Source organism: Diaporthe batatas, assembly GCF_019321695.1.
Source record: "Diaporthe batatas strain CRI 302-4 chromosome Unknown Contig00001, whole genome shotgun sequence".
NCBI lineage: Eukaryota > Fungi > Ascomycota > Sordariomycetes > Diaporthales > Diaporthaceae > Diaporthe > Diaporthe batatas.
Window position 1 is genome coordinate 2,885,872 of NW_025408548.1, and position 20,112 is coordinate 2,905,983.

Consider the following 20,112-nt stretch of genomic DNA (forward strand, 5'->3'; position numbering starts at 1 on the left):
CTCGTTTCCATGGGCAGACTCAACTGCGTTTGTGGCCTTGGCAGTTATCACCTGTGACTAATTGGGTATTCGGGGATTCATTCACTATCTTGTGTTACTGGCGACTAGTTGCTACTTTGATGCACAGGGACACCAGGAAGCTACCTAGGTAATGAGTTGGGTTTGCGGGAACCATCTAAGTCAGAATATCCACTCACGCACCACCCCCTTCACGCACACGCATTTCCCACCAAAAAGCCCAAATTTAGACCTCTTATAACTAATTCTATATAAATACTATATATATAGTAAAATATTTATTAAGTTCCTTATTTTCTATCTATAAGATAAAGAAATAGAAAATAATTTTAAACTACTTCTAATAGGGTTAAATTAATATAAACAACTTTTTTTTATTTTTTATATATTAAACTATTATTATATTTTTAAAGCTAATAAATAATATATATAATTTATTTTAATTATAAAACTAATTATAAACTATTTATTAATAAAACTAAAAAGGCTACTTATTTTTAGAATCTTTCTTTAATTAATTATTAAAGATTTAATAATAAGTAGGTCGTTTTCTCTACTTTATTTTCTCTACTAATCTTTAATCTTTAATAATTAATTAAAAATAAATTCTAAAAATAAGTAGTTTCTTTATTTTTATTAATTAATAGTTTATAATTAATTCTATAATTAAAATAAATTATATATATTAATTATTAACTCTAAAAATATAATAGTAATTTAATATATAAAAAGTAAAAATTATTAATCTAACTATATTAATAATAATTTAAAATTATTATATATTTTTATAGTATATAAAATTAAAATTATAGATTTAATGAATATTTTATTTTATATATAGTATTTTTATAGAATAAAATAAAAAAGGTAAAAATCAGCTTTTTTGGTGGGATTTTGTGTGCGTGAAGGGGTGGTGCGTGAGTGGATATTTTGACTTACTGGCCATCACCCCAGACCGAGCGGTGGCTTATCTGCAGAACGATTTCAAACACTAAAAGGTATCGTGAAGGGATGGTCCCAATGTAACCTCTTAAGAATTTGTCTACGGCATAAGTGACAGCTTTTACAATGCGGCGCGCACTTGCAGCAGTAAGGCCCTCGAGACATTTTAAGGCTAGAACCCAGGAAGTAACCATACTAGGAGGAAGCTAGATACTACGCCCCCAGCTACCGCTGAATGGCTAGAGAGCCAAACGAAGGGAAGAATTGGTTTACCGTATTTCCTGCTTCAACCCCGAGGTCCGTCGAACAATGCCTTGAGACACCTGAACCACTCATCATAGATACATGGTCCTTCCATCAACATCGAGGCAACAGGTGGTTTCGTTTTTAATCCCCATACATATATAAAATGTATATGTTACCTTCATATAGTAGTAAACTCTCAAGATCCAGCGTTTAAAGAAAAGTATAGTGCCAATAACAGTGTAGAGAGAATGTAGTACGTGGGCACGTGGCCTCAGCCTCGTGCCGCACAGACAAGGCTGGAAGGCTTTGCTCCCGACGGCGCCGCTCACTAGAATCGTCGACACAAGTAGCCCGAGGGCTAATAACCGGCAAATCAGTCATATCGAGGTAATAGACACTCATACGTCTTTTTGAGCCTAAATTTCTAGGCATCTCAAACATTTTTGTCTCATCAAGATTCTATTGGTCGTCCCTGGTATGTCTCATTAGGTAGGTACAATGGGCCTCTGTGTCACCTATTGAAACTTGCCTTTGTCCCTGTTGACGCATTCGGCTTGCTGAGGCTTGGCTCAAAAATGCTCAACCATGGACCAAGACGTTTAGGACTTTTGCTCTCCTGAATTTAGTACTGCTCATATGTTTTGAGATTCATTTGGCCATTGCTCGCTCTCATTCTCCGAGACTCAAAATGGCGAGGACGATGCAAACATCGAGAAAAAGCGCACTGAGGACGAAGAGCCCTGCTCTTTCCTCCAGTCATGCCGAAAAGAACAGAGTAGAAGAGACTCCACCTGCATCCAAAGAGCCTCGAAACGGAATCAACAAGGCCAAGCGAGTGAAAACCAAACCCCCACCCAAGCGCGCGATGTATCGGCTGCGTTCACAGCTCAACAAGAAGGTAGACAGTCAAGATCAGGAAAAGCTAGCTCAGGAGCAGTCGCGGCTCCTCCGTCGAGCATCTATCGCTTTGGCCGAGGAGGGACTCGAACTTCCCGGGATTCTAGAAATCGCAGCAAGCAAGCTTCCCGACACAAAATCGAGCCCACACAGCGACAAGGAGGGCCGGCGGAGTAATGTTAGGCCAACGAAGCGTTACATGGACGAATCAGAATTTCTCGAACCTCAAGAGACAGACGAAATGGGATTGTTATCCCGGTACATTCCCCGTAAGTAATACCTAGATACCTCTTTTTCCGTTTCAAGGAAAAATATTGCCCATCTCTATCCCACATAACAAAAGACTTCACAGGCTGCAGCCTATAGGTCTTAAGACAGACTATGCCCACCTTGTGGCCTGCTCCTAACCGTATCCCTTTGGAGCTACTTGTTTAGTTCTTTGACGGCTAACCCCTAATGCTATAGATATCGGCATGCGACGCCGGGTTGGCAGGAAGCCCCCCAATATCCCCTTCGGTCTCTGGATGGCTTACAAACACATGGACGACTTTGTGTATCGACAGTCTCTGTCGGAAAAGGAAGCCTTTTCTCTTCCTTCCGATGAGGATGCATTCGCCTTTCAGAGCCACGACGGCGCCAAGCCGAGCCTTCCACCTGGTTTCTTCTGGGATGACAACAGGAGGCTTGTTGACGGGCGGCCTCCAGAGCAGCATGATGACTGATACATTTGGAGAGGTGGAAAGCTTAGCAATTGTCGTCCGAAGTCGTCGGTCACGGGCATGAGCTGACAAGGCATCAATGAATGAATGTATTTTTCGGTCACTGTATGAAGGCGTCATGTATGTCTTCGGACATATGCGGAATAGAAGTGAAACCAGACAAGGAGAGCAGAAGCTGATACGCGCCATATTTCCTTGGGAACGAAACCGCACTCATCACTCAAGTACATTGATAAAACACGTGTAAAAAAATTCCATCTCATTGGTTCAAAGTTTCACTCATCCAGCTTTGACTTTTGATTAGCCGGAAGTCGCAGCGTCACCTGAAACCTTCATGTGGCCGCGCAGATCGACGACATCATGATCTGGATTGACCCTTCTCTCCCTCTAAAGAATGTCATATCGGGTCGAAGGCGCTGTGATTGCGGGCCGAATATTCTACTGGTCACATGAGACTGACTGTATGGCCGATGAATAATGCCAGACATCACAGGCTGCATTTGCTGGATTGACTGACATCGATGCTTCCATGACTCGTAGAAATGGGAGGTCATTTGGCGTGAGCCAAAATGCTGGCCTGGTTAACGGGTTTGGGCCTGGAAATAGCATCTAATCTCCCGCTGAGTCGTATTGAACTGACCAATTTGGCAATGCGGAGCAGGCTACGACAGTAGTGTAGTTAGCTCCCGAGGTCTCCCAGTCTGGAGGAGCCGTATACACCCGCAATGTGTGCGTCTTGTTCTTTCAAGTACTGTGGTATGCACACATGCCATCCATTGAATCGTTCTTATTCTTCCCGTTGATCGACACAGGTCTATAAGGCGCTGTTACGGTCTTTCATGATGCGTTCTGCTTCGGCCTTGGCAGTCGGCCTGTGTGCGTCGCTCGGCGATGCCTGGCCCCTGTCCTTCAACGGCATCCTCAAGAAGCGCGCGTCGAGCTTCACACCTCTGAGATTCAACAGCGATGGGACTTTCCAGATCTCTGTATTTAACGATCTGCACTATGGCGAGGGTGGGTGAGACTTGCAAGAAACCCGCCTTGCCCCAACCCTTCAGTGCTTGGCTTCATCGAATAGTTGCTAACAAGTCAAGCAGCGCAGGGGACAGTCTCCGGTTGGTGGGCCGACTTTTTGTCCGACACGGTGATGAACTTGATCTTCTTCTATGAAAACCCGCAGCTGGTCGTCCTGAACGGTGATCTCCTCACGGGCGAGAATGCAGAGTCTGTCGATACTGCAACCGACAAGTTTGAACAGATCGCGGGTCGCATCCAAGCCGCCAACCTTCCATGGGCAAGCACCTACGGCAACCATGATTCAGAGTATTATTTGAGCCGAGACAACCTATTTTCGAAGGAGAAAACGTACACAAACAGTCTGACGCAAAACATGTTGGCAGAGTCGGCGTCGACAACAGACGTTGGAGTGACAAACTATTACCTGGAAGTCTTCAGCAGTGACGAGAGTGATAAGACCCCAAAGTTGATACTTTGGTTCTTTGACAGCAGAGGGGGGTGAGTAATGTCCCCAAATTATGCAATGCAACTCTCTGAATCTCCGTGAGATCGGAGCTGACAAGCGCAGAAACTACTTTCAGCGGGAGGACTCGAGTGGTCTCCCTGTAGGTCAGCCGAACTGGGTCGATCCCGCAGTTGCTTCGTGGCTCAGCACAGCTGCTGCAAACATCACAAGTACCTACGGAGCCACAATCCCGTCCCTTGCTTTCGTGCACATCCCCGTGCAGGCCTTCCTCAAGTTCCAGAATGCTGGGGTAAACGCGAACCAGGAACCAGGCATCAATGACGACAATCCGTTGAGTCCACAGGGTGTTGCATCCGGCCAAGGCGGTACTAAGACGGTGTACACATATTCTGGCCAAGACGTGGCCTTTATGCAGGCCCTCCTCCAGCTCGAGGGGCTAGAAGCTGTGTTCAGCGGCCACGACCATGGCGACGACTGGTGTTTCAAGTGGGACTCCCAATTTTCTGGAATGTCACTCGCTGGAAATGGTCTAAATCTCTGCTTCGGACGCAAGAGCGGACACGGTGGATATGGCAGCTGGACTCCCGCGTCGCGACAGGTGAAGGTCAGCTTGGGTGGTAACGGGGCTATTCAGCCTGTTGAGACTTGGATGCGCCAGGAGGGCAGCACAGTTAGTGGCAGAGTGACTTTGAACTCGACATTTGGAACAGACAGTTATCCAGCGGTTGCCAGTACAGACTCATGGGTAAGGTGAATAAGTATGATGTGGAGGTGACACCATCATACGATACCTAGGTGGTGTACTGTCACATGTCCTTTAGAAGATCTCTCAAGCTATTAGTACCTACCTAGGTACTTAAGTAAGTAGTCTAAATGGATTCACTAAGGAATAATGGGCATGTCTTTTTACACTTGGTTTGCATTAAGCCTTCACCAATTCTGCGTTATGCTCCTGTAGAAGGGGGTTCCTAAGAAGTCGTGTCTACAAATACCACTTGCATTGGTCCATGTATGTCCTCGGACGTATACGGAATAGAAGTGAAACCAGTTAGTTATTTAGACCCGCACTTATCCTCCACGCCTTCGCTTGATTTGAGTCTGTTCTGCCTGTGTGAACGACTGTTTGTATGTCCTGGAGTCTGTGATGCCTGAGTTGTCCAACGCATCCTGTAGCTTGGTATCTAATTGATCGTTCTCCAACCCCCTCTTCAGTCCACGGGCATCATTTGCCTCTAGTTGTTCCATTCGATCGAGAAACCGGACTGCCAACGCCAAACCAGTCTGTTCATCCCTTGCCCGCCTTACCTCAGCTACTGTCATTCCAATAACTTCATCTATAGCTTGAGAAGTTTCATTCCTTAGATCTTCATTGATGGCAAGAATGTTTATCCAGGTTCGTACAATTCTTGCCAACTTTGGGTCAGAAATCTGCAAGAACGCATGTAGAGCCGCTCGTTGAAGATCTGTATCCTCTTGTATTTTGCGTCTCACTATCGGAACAAAAGCAAGCGGCCCTCTGGTACTGGAACCTTCCTCAGCCTCGGCTTCGCCACGGAATAGTTGCAAAACTTTATCGAGACCATTCTTCTCGGCGAGGATACTGACGTATATTGCCTCGCAATCTTGCGTGGCTTCGGAAAATCGAGAATATGGGTCCATGTCTATACTTTTCTTGATGTCTCCCAGTCTCAAGAGAACGGTACCAGTCCCCTGGGAAGTAGCTTCCAGGTGTTCCCGTAGAATTCCAATAGATTTTCCAAGCTTCCCAGGCCTATCGGCAGTCCCAATTAGGGCCTCCGCAGCCAAGTATTGTGAATATCTGACTTGGTACCCTAGAAGGCGATGAAGTTCGACGAGATCCTGCCTCAACAGGTGATTCATGCGTTGGAAAATGCCTTCCACACCTACAGCAGACGCATTCGATATGACGGTTTGAAGATTTGTGTTAATTCTTCCAGAGTCCCGTGCAATATTTTGGCACAAATCCTGTATCCTTTTGAAGTTTCCTGGCCATGTTCTCCTTTCGTAATGGAGTCGCAATTTCATTATCTTGTAGCCGGCCGCCCTCCAAGTCACCGAATCCAACCAGTGCAGAAGCAGGTATTGCCGTTGGGCTCGTAAGATAGCTGGGGCAGTCTCAAAAATGAAAACGTACACATCCTGATTCTTGACCAAAGGAACTAGCTGATCATTAGCTGATTCCAGTTACAGGCCCGCCGTTTTATTGGTACCAGTCACCCAAGGCCGGCGGTGGTAATTGAGAATGCTTACTGAGCAAGGCTTCGAGATTGTCATATCGACTGACTAGCTTGGCTTGACGTGGGTACGTCTCCATATCCAAGCTCGCTGCGCTTGTAATTTTCAGAGCTTGGTGGCCGTACTTCGAATGATTGTTCTCCCACCACGATGATTGTAAAACGTTGGCATAGGTTGCGGTTGGTAGGAGAGTTCGAAGGCTGTATACAGGAGCCGGTGGAGAGAGCAGGTAGGTGTTATAAGCTCCTCTGGTAAAGCTGGTGTATAATCCGCAACTAACAGCCATTTGGCTTTGAAGATAAACTTGAGGATGAGACCATGGCCAGTCGCTTGACTGTAAAATGGGTGCAAAAGAAGATGGGTCATCTGATTGACGGGGGATCAAACAAATGTCTGAGCCCCAGACCTAGAGGTAGCATCAGTCAACCCAGATTTCAAGGGCACCTGGGCAGCTCGCAGCCGAGCCGGTTGTTACCTGGTTGTCAAAAGCCTTTCCTTCTTCGAGGAAAACCTCATCTTGGAAACTGTGAAGCCTTAGATATTTGTCGCATGATACTCGGAAGAATGACGAGCTGAATTCCATTCGGGCTCTCGCGAAAAAAATCCACATACAAATATTGCCCAATAGCCTTATAATTAGTTTCAGGGCCAATGGACTCATCTCCCAAAGCGATTAAGTGGTTTTCCATCTCATGGGTGAGTGTCAGACGTGAAATGCCACCAAGAACCAAATTCGGGTATTGAAGCATCTCGGTGTGAGCATCTGGATGTGATGGGTGGGTTAGTCATGGCTTGGCCTAGAAGATGTGGTGGAAGACTTCGTGGATAAAGTATGTCAAATCACGGTTTCATGGGCTTGACCACTTAGTTGTGTCGGGAATGCATCGGAAGCGCCATAGAGGATATACATGTATGACTCACAATTACAAGCATGCTAAATGTTGCTGTGAGTTAGCAAAACAGAATGAAGCTCAGCAGAGGCACTTACAGCAAGTTCGTGCAGCATAATTCTAGCTAACATGACTTGGTAGCCGGCTTTTTCACTCTCAGTGTACTGATCAACTAAAAGTGGCCAAACGAAGTTTACACTAAGACAAAGGCGATATGAAAAGTCGCATGTGGCCTCATCAACTTCCCACATCGCCAGACCATTGTGATTCGGGACACCTTCGACGACGGACCATTTCAACTCTAAGGTAGGATGATTGCATTAGCTTGATTCAAAGTCCAGTGAAAGGTAGGCAACTTCAGGTTGACGTACTTCCTTCGCTTGTTAATATTCCCAGAGTTGCTCTCGCAGCCTCAAATCGAAGGTCAAAGAGTCTCCTTGCGGAAGGATACATCTCATTTCGATCGATATTAAGCCACAACGAGCGGTACTCGCGATAGTCACTCTTTTGCTTCTCTGCTCTGGTTCGCCCATCCTTTTCTCGGGGAACCTTGCGCATATGATAAATCCCAGCCAAAAGCATCCTCCAGTGCGGATGGTTTGATCTGATGATCCTTGAAGCTAACTTGATGGACGGTAGTAAGGCATTCCATACTGCGTCATTTTCCTTGTTCCAAGCTGTTAGAATGGAAGTTCTGCCGCAAGCTGGCCCCTTCAATCGCGGAATCCCACCTTCGCGTCGTATTTACGCTCTCCCTCGCCAAAATTGTAACTTAAGTCGAAATTTTGAAACGTTGCTTTCCGTTTGTTTTTACCATGGTCAGGTACTGGCTCTTGCGTCCACTTGTCCCGATCGAACAATCTGCGGGTTGTGAGCAGAGTTGCTGCCTGCATCGACCTAGAAGGAAACTGACCGATGAATATCGCTATCTGGGAGGTCTGATGCAGGGATCCCGAGATCTTGAGAATATACACCCAAATCGTTCAGCTATAACCATGTCAGGTATGATCAGATCGCAGTACAAGATTGATGGCAAAGTCATGGTCATGGATTCACGTGCACGCAGTAAATTTTGCCATACCTCTTGACTCGTATATCCTCCAAACCAGAAAGTCTGGAAGCCTTGCGTCCACTGTTCGGTAGTTCCCGGACCAGTGGCATCCAGCTGCATAGGCGCTACGCCAACGTTGGGTGTCAAGCCCGATCGTGCTTCCCCATTCTCATTTTCGGGCACGGAGGTGTTTATTCCCCACCTCCTGTAATGTGTAAGTCTGTGCATCTCAAACTAGCAAGGGATCTTCAAGGTGGCCGAGCGGACTCACCGGGTGTAGTTGGTGCGTGCTATCCCTTCATCGACCGGCAAGATTGCAGGGCGCATTCGCTCCCCCCTAGACGCTCTTGTCTTTGTCCCGTCAACTGTAATCTCGAAGGCAGGGTCCCAATTTGGATGTGTCCAGTAGGGTACGAATCGTTTCCACCAGAAACGATCTGTTCTTGACCTCCCTTCCCACCCCAGCTCTTGGAGCTTGTCTTCGTCCTCGATGCTCCATGGACCTGGGAAAGCCCCGGCATATTCATCGCAGATTCCATCTGGCAAATCGTCTTCGTCGAAAGAGATATGGCTATCTGTGTCGGAGTGGCTATCTCCTGCCGATATGCCGGGCACAAGGTTGGCCGCGGCCTCTGAGGAGCCTTGGGATAATTCCATCAATCAACACTCCCTTTTTCTCACGTACTACCTACAAAATTTTAGATTTGGAATGTTTTAGAATTAGAGACAAGGCGTAATTTCAAGGTGCGCAACCTTGGTGAACAAAGCATACTACAATCGAGCAATGATGCCGTGACAAGACAATCGAGATCACTGCCGGATGCAGCCAAAATGCCGGGATGTAATTCTACCAATCCCGACACTGCGGAAAACAACCTCAAACACAAAAGGGTCGCGAAAGAAATAATTTCCCCTAACAGCTACTGAAGAGTCGGGCCAATACGCTAGCTGTCTGCCTAGGTCGTAGAAACATGTTGCGATGGGTGGCATACCATGAGATGACTGAGCATTGATCTCAGTAGTGATCGCTGAAAATTGGTGGGCCAAATGTCAGCGCCCTAAAACGCATCTGGTGCCTTGGATATTTGCTCGTAGGATGTCTTTGTGCCGAACTTTTGACGGAACTTCGTCGCCGCGGGGGCTCGCTCTACGGTAGACTTCTACCATCCGACATTCGACATGTATTGGGTTTGGGAGAACTAGCGTTTTTTTTCCAGGTTTTTTGCAGTCGCCGCCATGAAGCCCGCTCTGGAAAACGCCGACGGAATAGATCACGACAAGCAGGCTAGCCAATGGCTGCGGCTCGCACAAGTAGTGGTTGCGCCTTCTCTCGCGACACGGTCGAACCTTAAACCTCGATGATCGCAGAAAATGGGACGATACAGCATCTATGTTTGCTTAGCGACCATCGTGGCAGTTGCACGGGCGCCCTGGGTAACCGAGAACATGCGGGAATGTTGAGTAGTCGTCGTCGAATCCCCGCACCGCCACATCATACCCAGTCTCAGGTGGCGACAATCCGGGCAGGGATCTGCAGTTAGACGTCAACGTGTGAGGTCATCAGCCACACCTACACCTGCTTGACCTGGCAGCCTGGGCACCCATCCAAAAACACCCCAGAAGGCTGGGGGTGCGTTTGTTTGTACTCAGTGCTGACATTACATCACACCCTTCCTGCTGGACCCTGTTTGTGTTACTCTGGAGCTTGGAAGACGCACATATAAATTCGTCGTGGTCTCTTCCTTGGGCACCAAGTTTATTCCTTTTTGTCACCTCATGATCACAAAAGACAAATCGTGCAAAACCAGTCAACTCTTATTCAACAAATAAACACAAACTTGAGAACCGACGCCGCCCAACCACCACCACCCGAAAATGTCTGGCCTTCTCGGAAACGACAAGAACAAGCAGGAGGATGGCCTCGGTGTTACCGGGGCAGCCAAAACTGGCACTGGCAGTAAGATATCTCGCCACAATTCCCCTTCAGCAACGTCTAATCATTGACTTGAAACAATAGTACTTGGAAATACCGTTTCCGGACTAACCAACACCCTTGGAGGAGTTGTCGGCGGTGCCAGTCGTGGGGTAGGAGAGACGGTAAGCTTCTGTCATTCTTCAGGTGTCGGGATTTAATGTCCCTCCTTCCAAGGCTCGTACCCGTAACACCTACTAACATTTCCTAGGTCAACGCAGTCACTGGCGATGTGGGTAAGCCCCTGGGAGATGGAGTGAGCAACGTGGGCACCAGCGTTGAGGGCACCGGGCAAGATATTGCGCAGTCGGCTCGCGACGCTGGCCAGTGGAAGACCAACTAAAATCCTTTCAGAGTGCTGCTTCTCAGTATGAATTATAATGACAAACTTCAAGGTCAATGGGGAATGGAGGACAAAGACTGCTCAATGTCACCGAACGAGAGATACCTTTAATACAGATTAAGTTACTTGCGCTTACGTCCGGCATGTTTCTTTTGCCAATGTAATTCCGTTACAAGTCCGGGAAATAGTAATAGACTCTAGGATAAAGGTTGGTAATGTCATGATAAATATTATCCGCTAATAAGGTAAATCCCAAAAGTCGAAGGTGCTCTTGGAACTCATTACTCTCAAAGATGTCGCGAGTGTAATTAGCAGTGACCTATAAGCTGGTCTGGGCCTGAAGACTACCAACGACGACAAAGAGACTGTAGAGGTAGGCAGTCGCTTCCGGACATCGAAGAAAGGTCATGGGGCTGGCAGCAAGGACTTCAGGAGTCAACTTGGAAGTTTCTTTTGCAGCTTTCGCCGAAAAGCTAAAGGGCTGCTCTGGCCTAGGCTGCATACTACCTACATACCTAGGTATGTACTTCGGTAGGTGCTTAAGTATGTACTTAAGTATCCTGGTAACCTACCAGTAGGTGTTCATCAAGGTCTAGATAACCTGGGTCTATTTGCTTTTTCTTTTTTTCTCTCTTGTTTTAGCTGTTCACTTCCTACCATCTGGCTACCTAGGTACTTTCCTTATCGTCCAGATTCCAGCACGCAAGCCGCCATGAGTAACGTTAGAGTTCTTCACATTACTTACTCTTCCTGCCTACCCTTTAGGACGGAGAAAATCTGATACAACTACCAGCAATTGAGCCAACAAGCTGCCACATGAGACTGAACCAATAGTCTTCAAGATCGCACACTAGAGTAAGAGAACGGGAGGTGTCCGAGTGCTTCAAGTATTACGAAGAATGCGGCAAAGGTGCATGGTCAAAAGTTCAACTAAAGTTCAAAAATGAACATGGAATTACAAGGGGCCCCAGGGGTAGAAAAGACCTTGCCTAGATTTGATCCACAAAAGCAAAAGCTATAGTGAATCCTCCCTGTGGTCGCCGCTGATTGCAGCCGGCTCTTGGCAGCCGGCTCGCCCAAGCCGTGCGCCTCTCAGGCTCTCAGACTGTCTGCACCAGGGAGCCGTACAGGAGATGAGAGCCCCAGAATCAGTATGTTGTTGAGAGATCTCTGCACTGCACAGTGTTCTAGGATTTGTGGTGAGCAACATCTGGAAGTGCTCTGTCGGCGCTTCCCGAAATCGCCGACCCGAAATCGCCGACCCGAAACTTAAAGTTCCAGTCAGGTAAGGCATTATGTCCGGCTACGTGCTGGACTTCGTCACACCGCAGGGCCTCCTCCTATTTTGCGGGGACTAGCTCTACCCTCGAGCTGTTAGGCGGGCTGTCTGAGAATGGGCATTCCCCAGTGCCAAATGCCACAGTCACTAGCGCGCACCCCGTGCCTGCAGCAAACGCCAAGATCCAAGTGCAAGGGCCTAAGGCAGACTGCATGAAGCTCAGTGCGAGGCTTCCGGCAGTGCTGGAGCAGAATCGGGGCCGTCGTGGAGTACGAGCACCAGGCCCGCCTTTACGGCCATTCACCTTGTGTACACGGTACACCTCAAGCGACAATGCGGCTGGCCGTGACGGACCACTCGGAGCACCAAGTCGAACCGCACGTCCGACCCCCGCTCCTCAAGTCCATCAATGATGTTATAAATATCAACACCATCGCCCTGCAACACCAATCGTTTACCTGTGCACCGTCATTCTCCCTCACTGTCCAACCTCCCAATCTCCGCCAACGCCCACCATGAGCAAGTTCTCCCAAGCCCCCCACAAGGTCGGCGGCCTAGCCCCGTTTACCTTCTCCATATCCAAGGAGGAGTTGGACGATCTCAACACGCTCCTCAAGCGACCTTTCCCAGCCGTCTGGGAAAGCAGCAGCCAGGAAAACTCACGTTACGGTGTCACTCACGAGTGGTTTTCCAACGCAATCTCGCAGTGGAAGAACTATGACTGGCAAGTTCCAAAGCACTTGAGTTGATGCCGACCAATCGTTGAGGCGAGACTAATCAGGATCACAGGCAAAAGTACCAGGATAGCATCAATGGCGTGCCAAACTTCAAGGTACCAGTCGAGGACGACGGCGAGACATACAACATCCACTTCGCAGCCCTGTTTTCTCAGAACAAGAACGCCACTCCCCTCCTCCTGAGCCACGGCTGGCCCGGTAAGTTCATGGCAATATATATCCTGCGCACCCTGGCACATCGTACTAACAGCATCAGGCTCATTCCTGGAGTTCCTACCAATCCTCAACAAGGTGCAGAAGCAGTACGCCTCTGACCCTGCATCTCTACCATACCACCTCATTGTCCCGTCCTTGCCCGGATATGGCCTCACCAAAATCTCCGCCAACAAGAACATAACCATGGAGATCTGCTCTCGAATCCTCAACAAGCTGATGGTGAAGCTCGGATTCAACCAGTACATCGCACAAGGAGGCGATGTTGGCTCGATGGTCACCAAGATGGTCGTGGAGGAGTACGAGGAGTGCATAGGTCAGTTTTTCCTACCGCTTCGATCATTCTTCGTGGCGGTTGAGCTGGGTGCATTTCATGGAAGTGGCGGAGCTGACACTGTGGTCTTTCCCAGCCGGACATACCAACATGCTCACGTTGAACCCGCCGGAGGGCGATGTCCCCAAGCCGACGCAGACCGAACAGGAGGCTCTGGATCGTAGCGCGACGTTCTGGGCGTCCGGCTCGGCTTACGCTCTGCTCCATGGCACCAAGCCATCCACAGCCGGCTTTGCCATTGGAAGCAGCCCTCAGGCTTTATTGGCGTGGTGGGTCCATTTTCTTCCCATCCCGAGTCAAATTGCACCATGAGTAGTCGTTGTGGATGCAACTGGGGCGCTGACACCCGACTATTAGGATCGGCGAGAAAATGATCGATTGGTCGGACGAGACCCCCTCCGTTGAGACCATTCTCGGCAACGTTTCTCTCTACTGGTTTACGGGCTGTTACCCAACTTCAATTTGGCCCTACCGTCAGGTTGGTAACCCATACCTAATGTCGAGGCATTCGTCGCGCTAACAACTAACGGCGTTTTGATAAGATTATCGGCCCAGATGCGAAAGACCGCATCGCGGCGGGCAGCATGGACAAAGTCAACAAGCCGTTTGGATACTCCTGGTTTCCTATGGAGCTCGGTTTCGCCCCAAAGAGTTGGGCTGATGCGACTGGAAAAGTTTCCTTCTACAGGGCACACGATAAGGTAACGTCGCTGAGTAGATCCTTCTTTCCGGAAGCCTTACTGACGATGGCCCGTTCCAGGGAGGCCACTTTGCCGCGCTCGAAGTGCCCGACGTCCTCTGGCAGGACATTGTGGAATTTGTGGACTATGTCAATTCCACAAGGAAGTAAGGTTATGGAATATCACCAGGGCAGATCATCAAAATGCGGCGAGACGCCAGCTGCGGTTAGAGTACCACAATGGAATATGCCAGAACTTGCACTGTCAACTTGGGTTCGATACTGAGCGGATCTTCTTTTCAGAGTGACATTCCTGGCCTAACCAGTTCTGCTCAGCTGTACTCAGAGTCGTCCTTGTACCGCGTGTCACGTGACCTCGTGATTGTGCAATTGATTATGTATGCTTTGAAACTAGTTTCTCACGTGGCACGAAAGCAAATGAGAACAACAGCGTTGGGTCGCCGCTTACCTAGGTAGACTTGTCTTGAAGTCCGCGTGACAAAAGCAAGCTAGAGCGTCATGCCGGACTCTGCTAATCATGTCGAATATGTGTATGATTTAGTGTACGGGCAGATTACTTGTGGCAGTAATGGACTCTTAGGTGGAAAGGATAAGACAAATGTTGGGAATATCGTCATCATCAACCACTTTCAACAGATAGTACGGAACTAAAAGGTGCTCAAGATCTCACACACAGTCTCGATGCACAGTGAAGTGACCGGACTCCTAACCGGCGGCGGTTATCATCGTGATATCGACCCACTGCGTCAAACCCTCGTCGAATATTTTCATTGGTCAACTCCTCGCCGAACAAGGTCTGGGCTCATGTTGGGGCAGGGGCCAGTTGACATCTTTGAGGCCTCAGGCTACGCATTCCAAGTTGTAATCGCTTTGTTCCGCGGCCTTCTAGTTAACGCCGCCGTCAAGATGGTGCCCCTTAGCCTTATCTGTATGTTGCAAGGCTGAGGTCATAAGTACTTATCGTATTTTAAATACTATATTAATATTATATACTCTTTAAGTGCTAGGTCTTAAGTGTTTATTATTATATAAAGGCGCTATCTATATCCTCGGGTGTATACGGAATAGAAGCGAAACCACGTATGGAATAGAAGTGAAACTAGCTAAGTGGGAGCGACGAATTGGAGAGCGAAGGACTGTGTGAAGAGAGCTGGAGTTTCCGCTGAGAACGAGCTAATCAGTCCCCACTTGAAAAGTATGAATTTATTACCACTCACTGTATGCAGGCGCCACATATGTTTCATATTATATGTATGAGGATCAGAAATGAAACCACTCTCCCGAACTTCTGTGTACCGTAAGGGATGTCGGTCTTGATTGATTTCATAGAAGTGTTTCGCCTTGTGTTTAATATGAATGACAGTATTGCTCATCGAGAGGCATTTCCTATTCTACCCCCACCATGCTAATCCGGAAATATATTATCCAAGCAAGTCATGAGAGCGGAATTTCAGCATCCAAATTAGTTGAAAAAGGGAAGTAGAGTTGGGATCAGCTCTGGTCATAGCTGGGTTAGGTCATGGTGCTAGTCTGGGCATGTTGCCATATGTCGTGTCACGAGAGGAGAAATAGAGACAAGGCAACTATCCTCAATACACCAATTATAGTTAAGTCAACACTACCTTCTATATGAGGGGGAAGGTTTGAGGGGATTGTAAAAGGAAGGCTAAGGTCCTAAAGTGGGTGGGCGACTAGGCCACCACCGGATGACTACCTAGAGCATGAAGCCAGTTGGGGCCCCTAGGCACACACACACACACACACACTTACATATGGAATAAAAGTAAAACTACTAGTAGATAATTTATATGTTATTGCTTCCTACTCTCAAGGAAGCCTCGAAGGCAAACACTTTCGTTTCATTGCTCTTCCAACCCTTGAGCCCATTATTGTATTATTCATTCAATGTTACTGGTTGCTATGCACAGATAACAACTTGAACTTGTGAATCTCAAATCATACATAACCGCTCAAAGACGAGGGGCCCACAACATGGTGCGCAGCGTGTATTCGCAAAGTGGGCTGTCGAACGGAGTGACCATTGTCCATTTCCGTTGCTTTATTACAAAATTCTGTACGTGGCACTAAGCGAGGGCCCCTTTTCCTACCCGTCTCGATGGCCTGGAGCAATGTAAAGGCGTGAGCTTTTCTCCAGGTGATCCAGTTTCAACAATACCTACATCATAGCCTCAAGTGCTTACACACTGAATCCTCTCGAGCGAGTTCCAAGCCCTTTGGGCGCTAACACCTTTGAAGCTTCTTGGAGCGCAAGGTGCCTTGCACCACGTACCCTAGGGTACTGAGCAGGGGTACTAAAGCACCTCCATTAGGCGGGAGCTCTAACCACGCTACTTGTCAAACACAATAGTATGGGATCATAATTTCCTGACCGCGAGTCCACAACCTCGCGATCATTTATGCAGATGTAAGCACGAGGTACTGCACGTGGAAGACAGCAAATCGGAGACATACCTTATCGCAACATGTGAGAGTAACTAATGCTTCCCTGGCTGGGCATATCTACACCTACTAGTAATTACACCATTAAGCAGGCAGTTAAGCGGTCCAGTAGAGGGGCTTTGGGCAGCAGTATTTTGTTCACAGTTCAACGCCTGATGGTGTCCGCTCTCTCGGACTAATCGAAGGACGAAGATCTCACCGGTAGGGTGTAGGCACCTGGACATTGAGGTTGTCAAGCACTGCCTAATGGTAGAACTCTCCACAAAGGTCAAGCACTTATTAAGGGCTGGTTGCTCTTCCACGGAACCTTGGCAGGTTACGTGAGACAGTGCTAAAGATCGTGGCGCCATTCACAGCATGCAGTCTGGAACCAACTCGTAAATTCCTCTTGACCTATAACAAGAATGTCAGCGTGATCCTTGTATCTGATTGAAGGAGTGTCTGCTAATTCCATTTTGCTCGTGGGATACAGCCTTCACGCTACTTGCTGTCAGCATTGAAACAGGCTTACGACGTGAACAAGGTGCCATCAGCCGCATTGGATGGTCCAAGGGAGATCGGAGCCGACACCCGCCTGGTGAGAATCCGATGCAACAGTCCGAGGGACCGACACCCGACCCCAAGATTCGGTCCAAAAGTGCCAAACTGCTGTTTATGGACTGGGTGGGAAGGCTCCTGGGGCAGTTGGCCCTAAAATCTCATCCCGAGAGGGCAACCTAAAATAGCTCTCGCCCTATTGCATGCGCTTGGGCAGCGCTTGCCAAATAGCGGCGACTCGCTGGCGACGGGTTGACATACCGGTGGACCACGATGGATCAGGGCTTGTCAGGTTGGCTGTCTTTGACCAACCCGGCAGAACGAGCTGAGCCACGCCTCTTTCTCTATAGGATCATCCAGCTTAGTCCCATCAAATCTCAGGCAGCTTCCTTGAATTAGTAATCTAGTTTAGTGCAATACTATGTGGGTAAACACGACATATAAAGCTTGATTGTCAAGACGCAGATTCACTTTTCTAACATGTCTTCGTTACCAACACATCTACCAGTTGACCACAGCTCACTGACTAGACAATAAGCGATTTGGCGGCATTGCGAGGCTCTTCTAGTTCTCGAAAAAGACTGAAGACGAAAGTTTGCACTGCACGACAAGGTTCAAGTCCAGAAAAAATGTCTCGTCTCATCGACCAGCTGCCATCACCGGCCTTTGTGAGGGAGAAGAAGGTGATCGTAACAAGCCGTAGCAGATCAGGCACCTTTTCCCTCTACCAGGCCCTCCAGATGCTGGGTTATCGACCATACCACATGTACGAGGTCCTTCAATCGGCCACACACATGGGAATATTCGAAGAGGCACTGAATGCAAAATACTTTGGTGTTGGCAAGCCCTACGGCAAGGCCGAGTTTGACAAATGGTACGTGCTAGATAGTGTATAGACATTTTTATGCTTCAAGCTCCTCTACTAAGCCAGCATCCTTCAGGTTTGCCAATTTTGACGCACTGGTGGAGATCCCAGCTTTCTTTGTCGAGGATATCATTGCAGCGTATCCCGACGCGACCTACATTCACGTCGACCGCGATGTGGAAAAATGGGAACTGTCAATGTCCAACGTTCTGAGAACGGTGGAACCGCTTCTCGACGCATCATACATGAAGGCCATGGCCACCTATGACATCTTCATTCGAAGATACATCTCCTTGCACGTCATGATGCTTCGCGTCTTATTACACGAGCGGAAAAGCAATGATCCCGTGGGCCTAAAGCTCTTGAAGGATGATTATTTGGAACTGTGAGTCCTGAAGTCGGGGTTGTACGTTGTGCCTCACATGGGAGAATACTAATCCGGATATACAGGACGCAGCAAGTAAAGAAGCTGGTTCCAAAGGAGCAACTAGGATATTTCACACTGGAAGATGGATTCGGGTGGGAACAGATCTGCCCACACCTCGGAAAGCCAATCCCAGAACAACGCTACCCTCGTGGCAATGCGCCGAAGGAATTCGAATCCCTTACGATGAAGATACTGGGTCCATCTTTCAAGAAAGCAGCAGTGATCTTGGTATCGATTGTATTGGTACCAGTTATTGGAATCGGTGCTTGGGTCTATGGTTCGTGGCATGAGTGATAACCTCCAAAGCTAGTGCTTGATGCCTACCTAGGTACACAAGTACTATGTACTTAGGTATGCTATTCTCGGGCATCGGCGACGGAGGTTCTTTTATTTGATGCATTGGCTCATCAGCCACTGCCTTAATTAACGTGATACGTGTGACGGTAGGGGCTCATAAGGTGTTGGGATAACCACTTCTCTCCACTGAGAAATTGATTATGATGTTTCTTTGGTAGAAGAATCCCATATTCTAGCATTTAATACAATAGCCTGAGGTAAGCCGTCTCGGCATAATTGATTCGTTGCCAGGCTTTTATTGCCATACTGACTAAATGCTCAAGTCGCACTGGACGCCTTGCATTGGCTGGAAGGCCTACATATGTAGAGATTGCAGGGCAAAGGTCCATATGTGATTGATGTTTCTTTCACGACCGAATGTTCTAGCACCAGCAATTCTACTAGACATGGCAGGACTGTTTTTGGTCAGACAGCTTCACGTGCACCAAGGCCGACAGCAAGAAGAGCTTGGGTTGATAGAGACTTGACCTACCCTATGGTAGCATTGTAGCTTGGATGAGAACTTCGAGTGAAGCGAGTTAGGATCTTATGGCAAGATCATCACAGTGAAGCAATCAATGACGACTGGCCGACGTGAAACGGATTTTGCAAATCACGAGCGTTTCATATCTTCATTTTGGTTCATAAACTCGTCTTGTCAGACGTCATTGTTGGAAGCTCAATACAAGCCGCTGAAGTGTCATTACCTTCACTAATGTGGCGTTCGTCGCTGATGCCACAGCTCTGCGTGCTCTCGCTCCTTCCACAGCAGGGATGCGATAGTCCTCAACGAAAACTCTGCTAAAATTGTGATCAATGGCAATACCGGCGTTGTATTAGTGAAAGATCAGGAGATAGTTTGTGGCTTTTCCGGGGAAGCAATGGCTGAGTGCGCAAGGGAAAGGGCCTTGTAGACTGTCCGAAGGCAGGCTAGAAAACCTGAATGGGATCAAGCATTGAGTTACTTAGGTAAGATAGAGCCTTGCATGGCGGATCCGCAAACACATGTCTTGCATCTTGATTTCGTACAAGTTCTCCTAAATACGACACAGAGGCATAATACGAGTGGGTGATGACAGGGATGTTTCAAAACGACCAAGATAGATCAAGACCAAAGAAAAGTGGAGAGTGCAATGACGGGCAAGGAATGATCCTGAGATCGATCTCAAAGATGGAGAGGGGCAGAGGCAAATATCAAAGTCTGAGTGAAGGGAGACAAGAAAGCCGGATGTTTCGTGGTACTTATATATGTACAAGGTAAGAAAGCAGGCATGGGCCAGAAAAGGCAAGTGTATAATATAAGTACATCCATACGTGAGGGAGGTGGTCCAATTTCCGGCGGTGATCAACTATGAAAATGAAAGAGTACTGGGTGATCAGGCCAGGTGAGGGATCTGCGGCCTTGTA

General features: G+C 47.9%; 7 protein-coding genes across 7 annotated transcripts; 5 read left to right on the forward strand and 2 right to left on the reverse strand.

Annotated features, from left to right (window-relative positions):
- Positions 1-1,894: 1,894 nt before the first annotated feature.
- On the forward strand, positions 1,895-2,825 carry KVR01_000995 (uncharacterized protein; the record flags this gene model as incomplete). The annotated part of the gene is made up of 2 exons (XM_044791547.1): positions 1,895-2,372; positions 2,569-2,825. The coding sequence occupies 2 exons, from the start codon at positions 1,895-1,897 to the stop codon at positions 2,823-2,825; spliced, it is 735 nt and encodes a 244-aa protein (XP_044650944.1).
- An 839-nt stretch (positions 2,826-3,664) lies between these two features.
- KVR01_000389 (uncharacterized protein) lies at positions 3,665-5,059 on the forward strand (the record flags this gene model as incomplete). Its single annotated transcript, XM_044789496.1, has 4 exons — positions 3,665-3,836; positions 3,920-4,337; positions 4,408-4,649; positions 4,704-5,059. 4 exons carry the CDS (start codon positions 3,665-3,667, stop codon positions 5,057-5,059), a joined length of 1,188 nt encoding a protein of 395 aa, XP_044650338.1.
- Positions 5,060-5,373: 314 nt separating this feature from the next.
- Positions 5,374-6,351, reverse strand: KVR01_000921 (uncharacterized protein; the record flags this gene model as incomplete). The annotated part of the gene is made up of 2 exons (XM_044786648.1): positions 5,374-5,936; positions 5,973-6,351. 2 exons carry the CDS (start codon positions 6,349-6,351, stop codon positions 5,374-5,376), a joined length of 942 nt encoding a protein of 313 aa, XP_044650870.1.
- A 1,144-nt stretch (positions 6,352-7,495) lies between these two features.
- KVR01_000472 (uncharacterized protein) lies at positions 7,496-9,284 on the reverse strand (the record flags this gene model as incomplete). The annotated part of the gene is made up of 6 exons (XM_044788243.1): positions 8,774-9,284; positions 8,533-8,707; positions 8,365-8,438; positions 8,183-8,312; positions 7,823-8,117; positions 7,496-7,752 (listed from the first exon to the last, which is right to left on the reverse strand). The coding sequence occupies exons 1-6, from the start codon at positions 9,157-9,159 to the stop codon at positions 7,496-7,498; spliced, it is 1,317 nt and encodes a 438-aa protein (XP_044650421.1). The 5' UTR covers positions 9,160-9,284.
- Positions 9,285-10,134: 850 nt separating this feature from the next.
- On the forward strand, positions 10,135-10,948 carry KVR01_000257 (uncharacterized protein). The gene is made up of 3 exons (XM_044788539.1): positions 10,135-10,459; positions 10,520-10,599; positions 10,686-10,948. The coding sequence occupies exons 1-3, from the start codon at positions 10,378-10,380 to the stop codon at positions 10,815-10,817; spliced, it is 294 nt and encodes a 97-aa protein (XP_044650206.1). The 5' UTR covers positions 10,135-10,377; the 3' UTR covers positions 10,818-10,948.
- Positions 10,949-12,579: 1,631 nt separating this feature from the next.
- On the forward strand, positions 12,580-14,373 carry KVR01_000119 (uncharacterized protein). Its single transcript, XM_044783825.1, has 7 exons — positions 12,580-12,820; positions 12,886-13,031; positions 13,090-13,362; positions 13,457-13,649; positions 13,738-13,858; positions 13,923-14,081; positions 14,141-14,373. Exons 1-7 carry the CDS (start codon positions 12,612-12,614, stop codon positions 14,228-14,230), a joined length of 1,191 nt encoding a protein of 396 aa, XP_044650068.1. The 5' UTR covers positions 12,580-12,611; the 3' UTR covers positions 14,231-14,373.
- A 3,230-nt stretch (positions 14,374-17,603) lies between these two features.
- KVR01_000614 (uncharacterized protein) lies at positions 17,604-18,663 on the forward strand (the record flags this gene model as incomplete). Its single annotated transcript, XM_044786079.1, has 3 exons — positions 17,604-17,951; positions 18,019-18,327; positions 18,393-18,663. The coding sequence occupies exons 1-3, from the start codon at positions 17,707-17,709 to the stop codon at positions 18,661-18,663; spliced, it is 825 nt and encodes a 274-aa protein (XP_044650563.1). The 5' UTR covers positions 17,604-17,706.
- Between the last annotated feature and the right edge of the window lie 1,449 nt (positions 18,664-20,112).

Bases quoted from the DNA above. Each gene is read 5' to 3' on its own strand.
- KVR01_000119 (XM_044783825.1), top strand. From the start codon at position 12,612: ATGAGCAAGTTCTCCCAAGCCCCCCACAAGGTCGGCGGCCTAGCCCCG. The intron at 12,821-12,885 runs GCAAGTTCCAAA...TCAGGATCACAG, and splicing joins CAGTGGAAGAACTATGACTG to GCAAAAGTACCAGGATAGCA. The intron at 14,082-14,140 runs GTAACGTCGCTG...GGCCCGTTCCAG, and splicing joins TCTACAGGGCACACGATAAG to GGAGGCCACTTTGCCGCGCT.
- KVR01_000257 (XM_044788539.1), top strand. From the start codon at position 10,378: ATGTCTGGCCTTCTCGGAAACGACAAGAACAAGCAGGAGGATGGCCTC. The intron at 10,460-10,519 runs GTAAGATATCTC...TTGAAACAATAG, and splicing joins AGCCAAAACTGGCACTGGCA to TACTTGGAAATACCGTTTCC. The intron at 10,600-10,685 runs GTAAGCTTCTGT...AACATTTCCTAG, and splicing joins GTCGTGGGGTAGGAGAGACG to GTCAACGCAGTCACTGGCGA.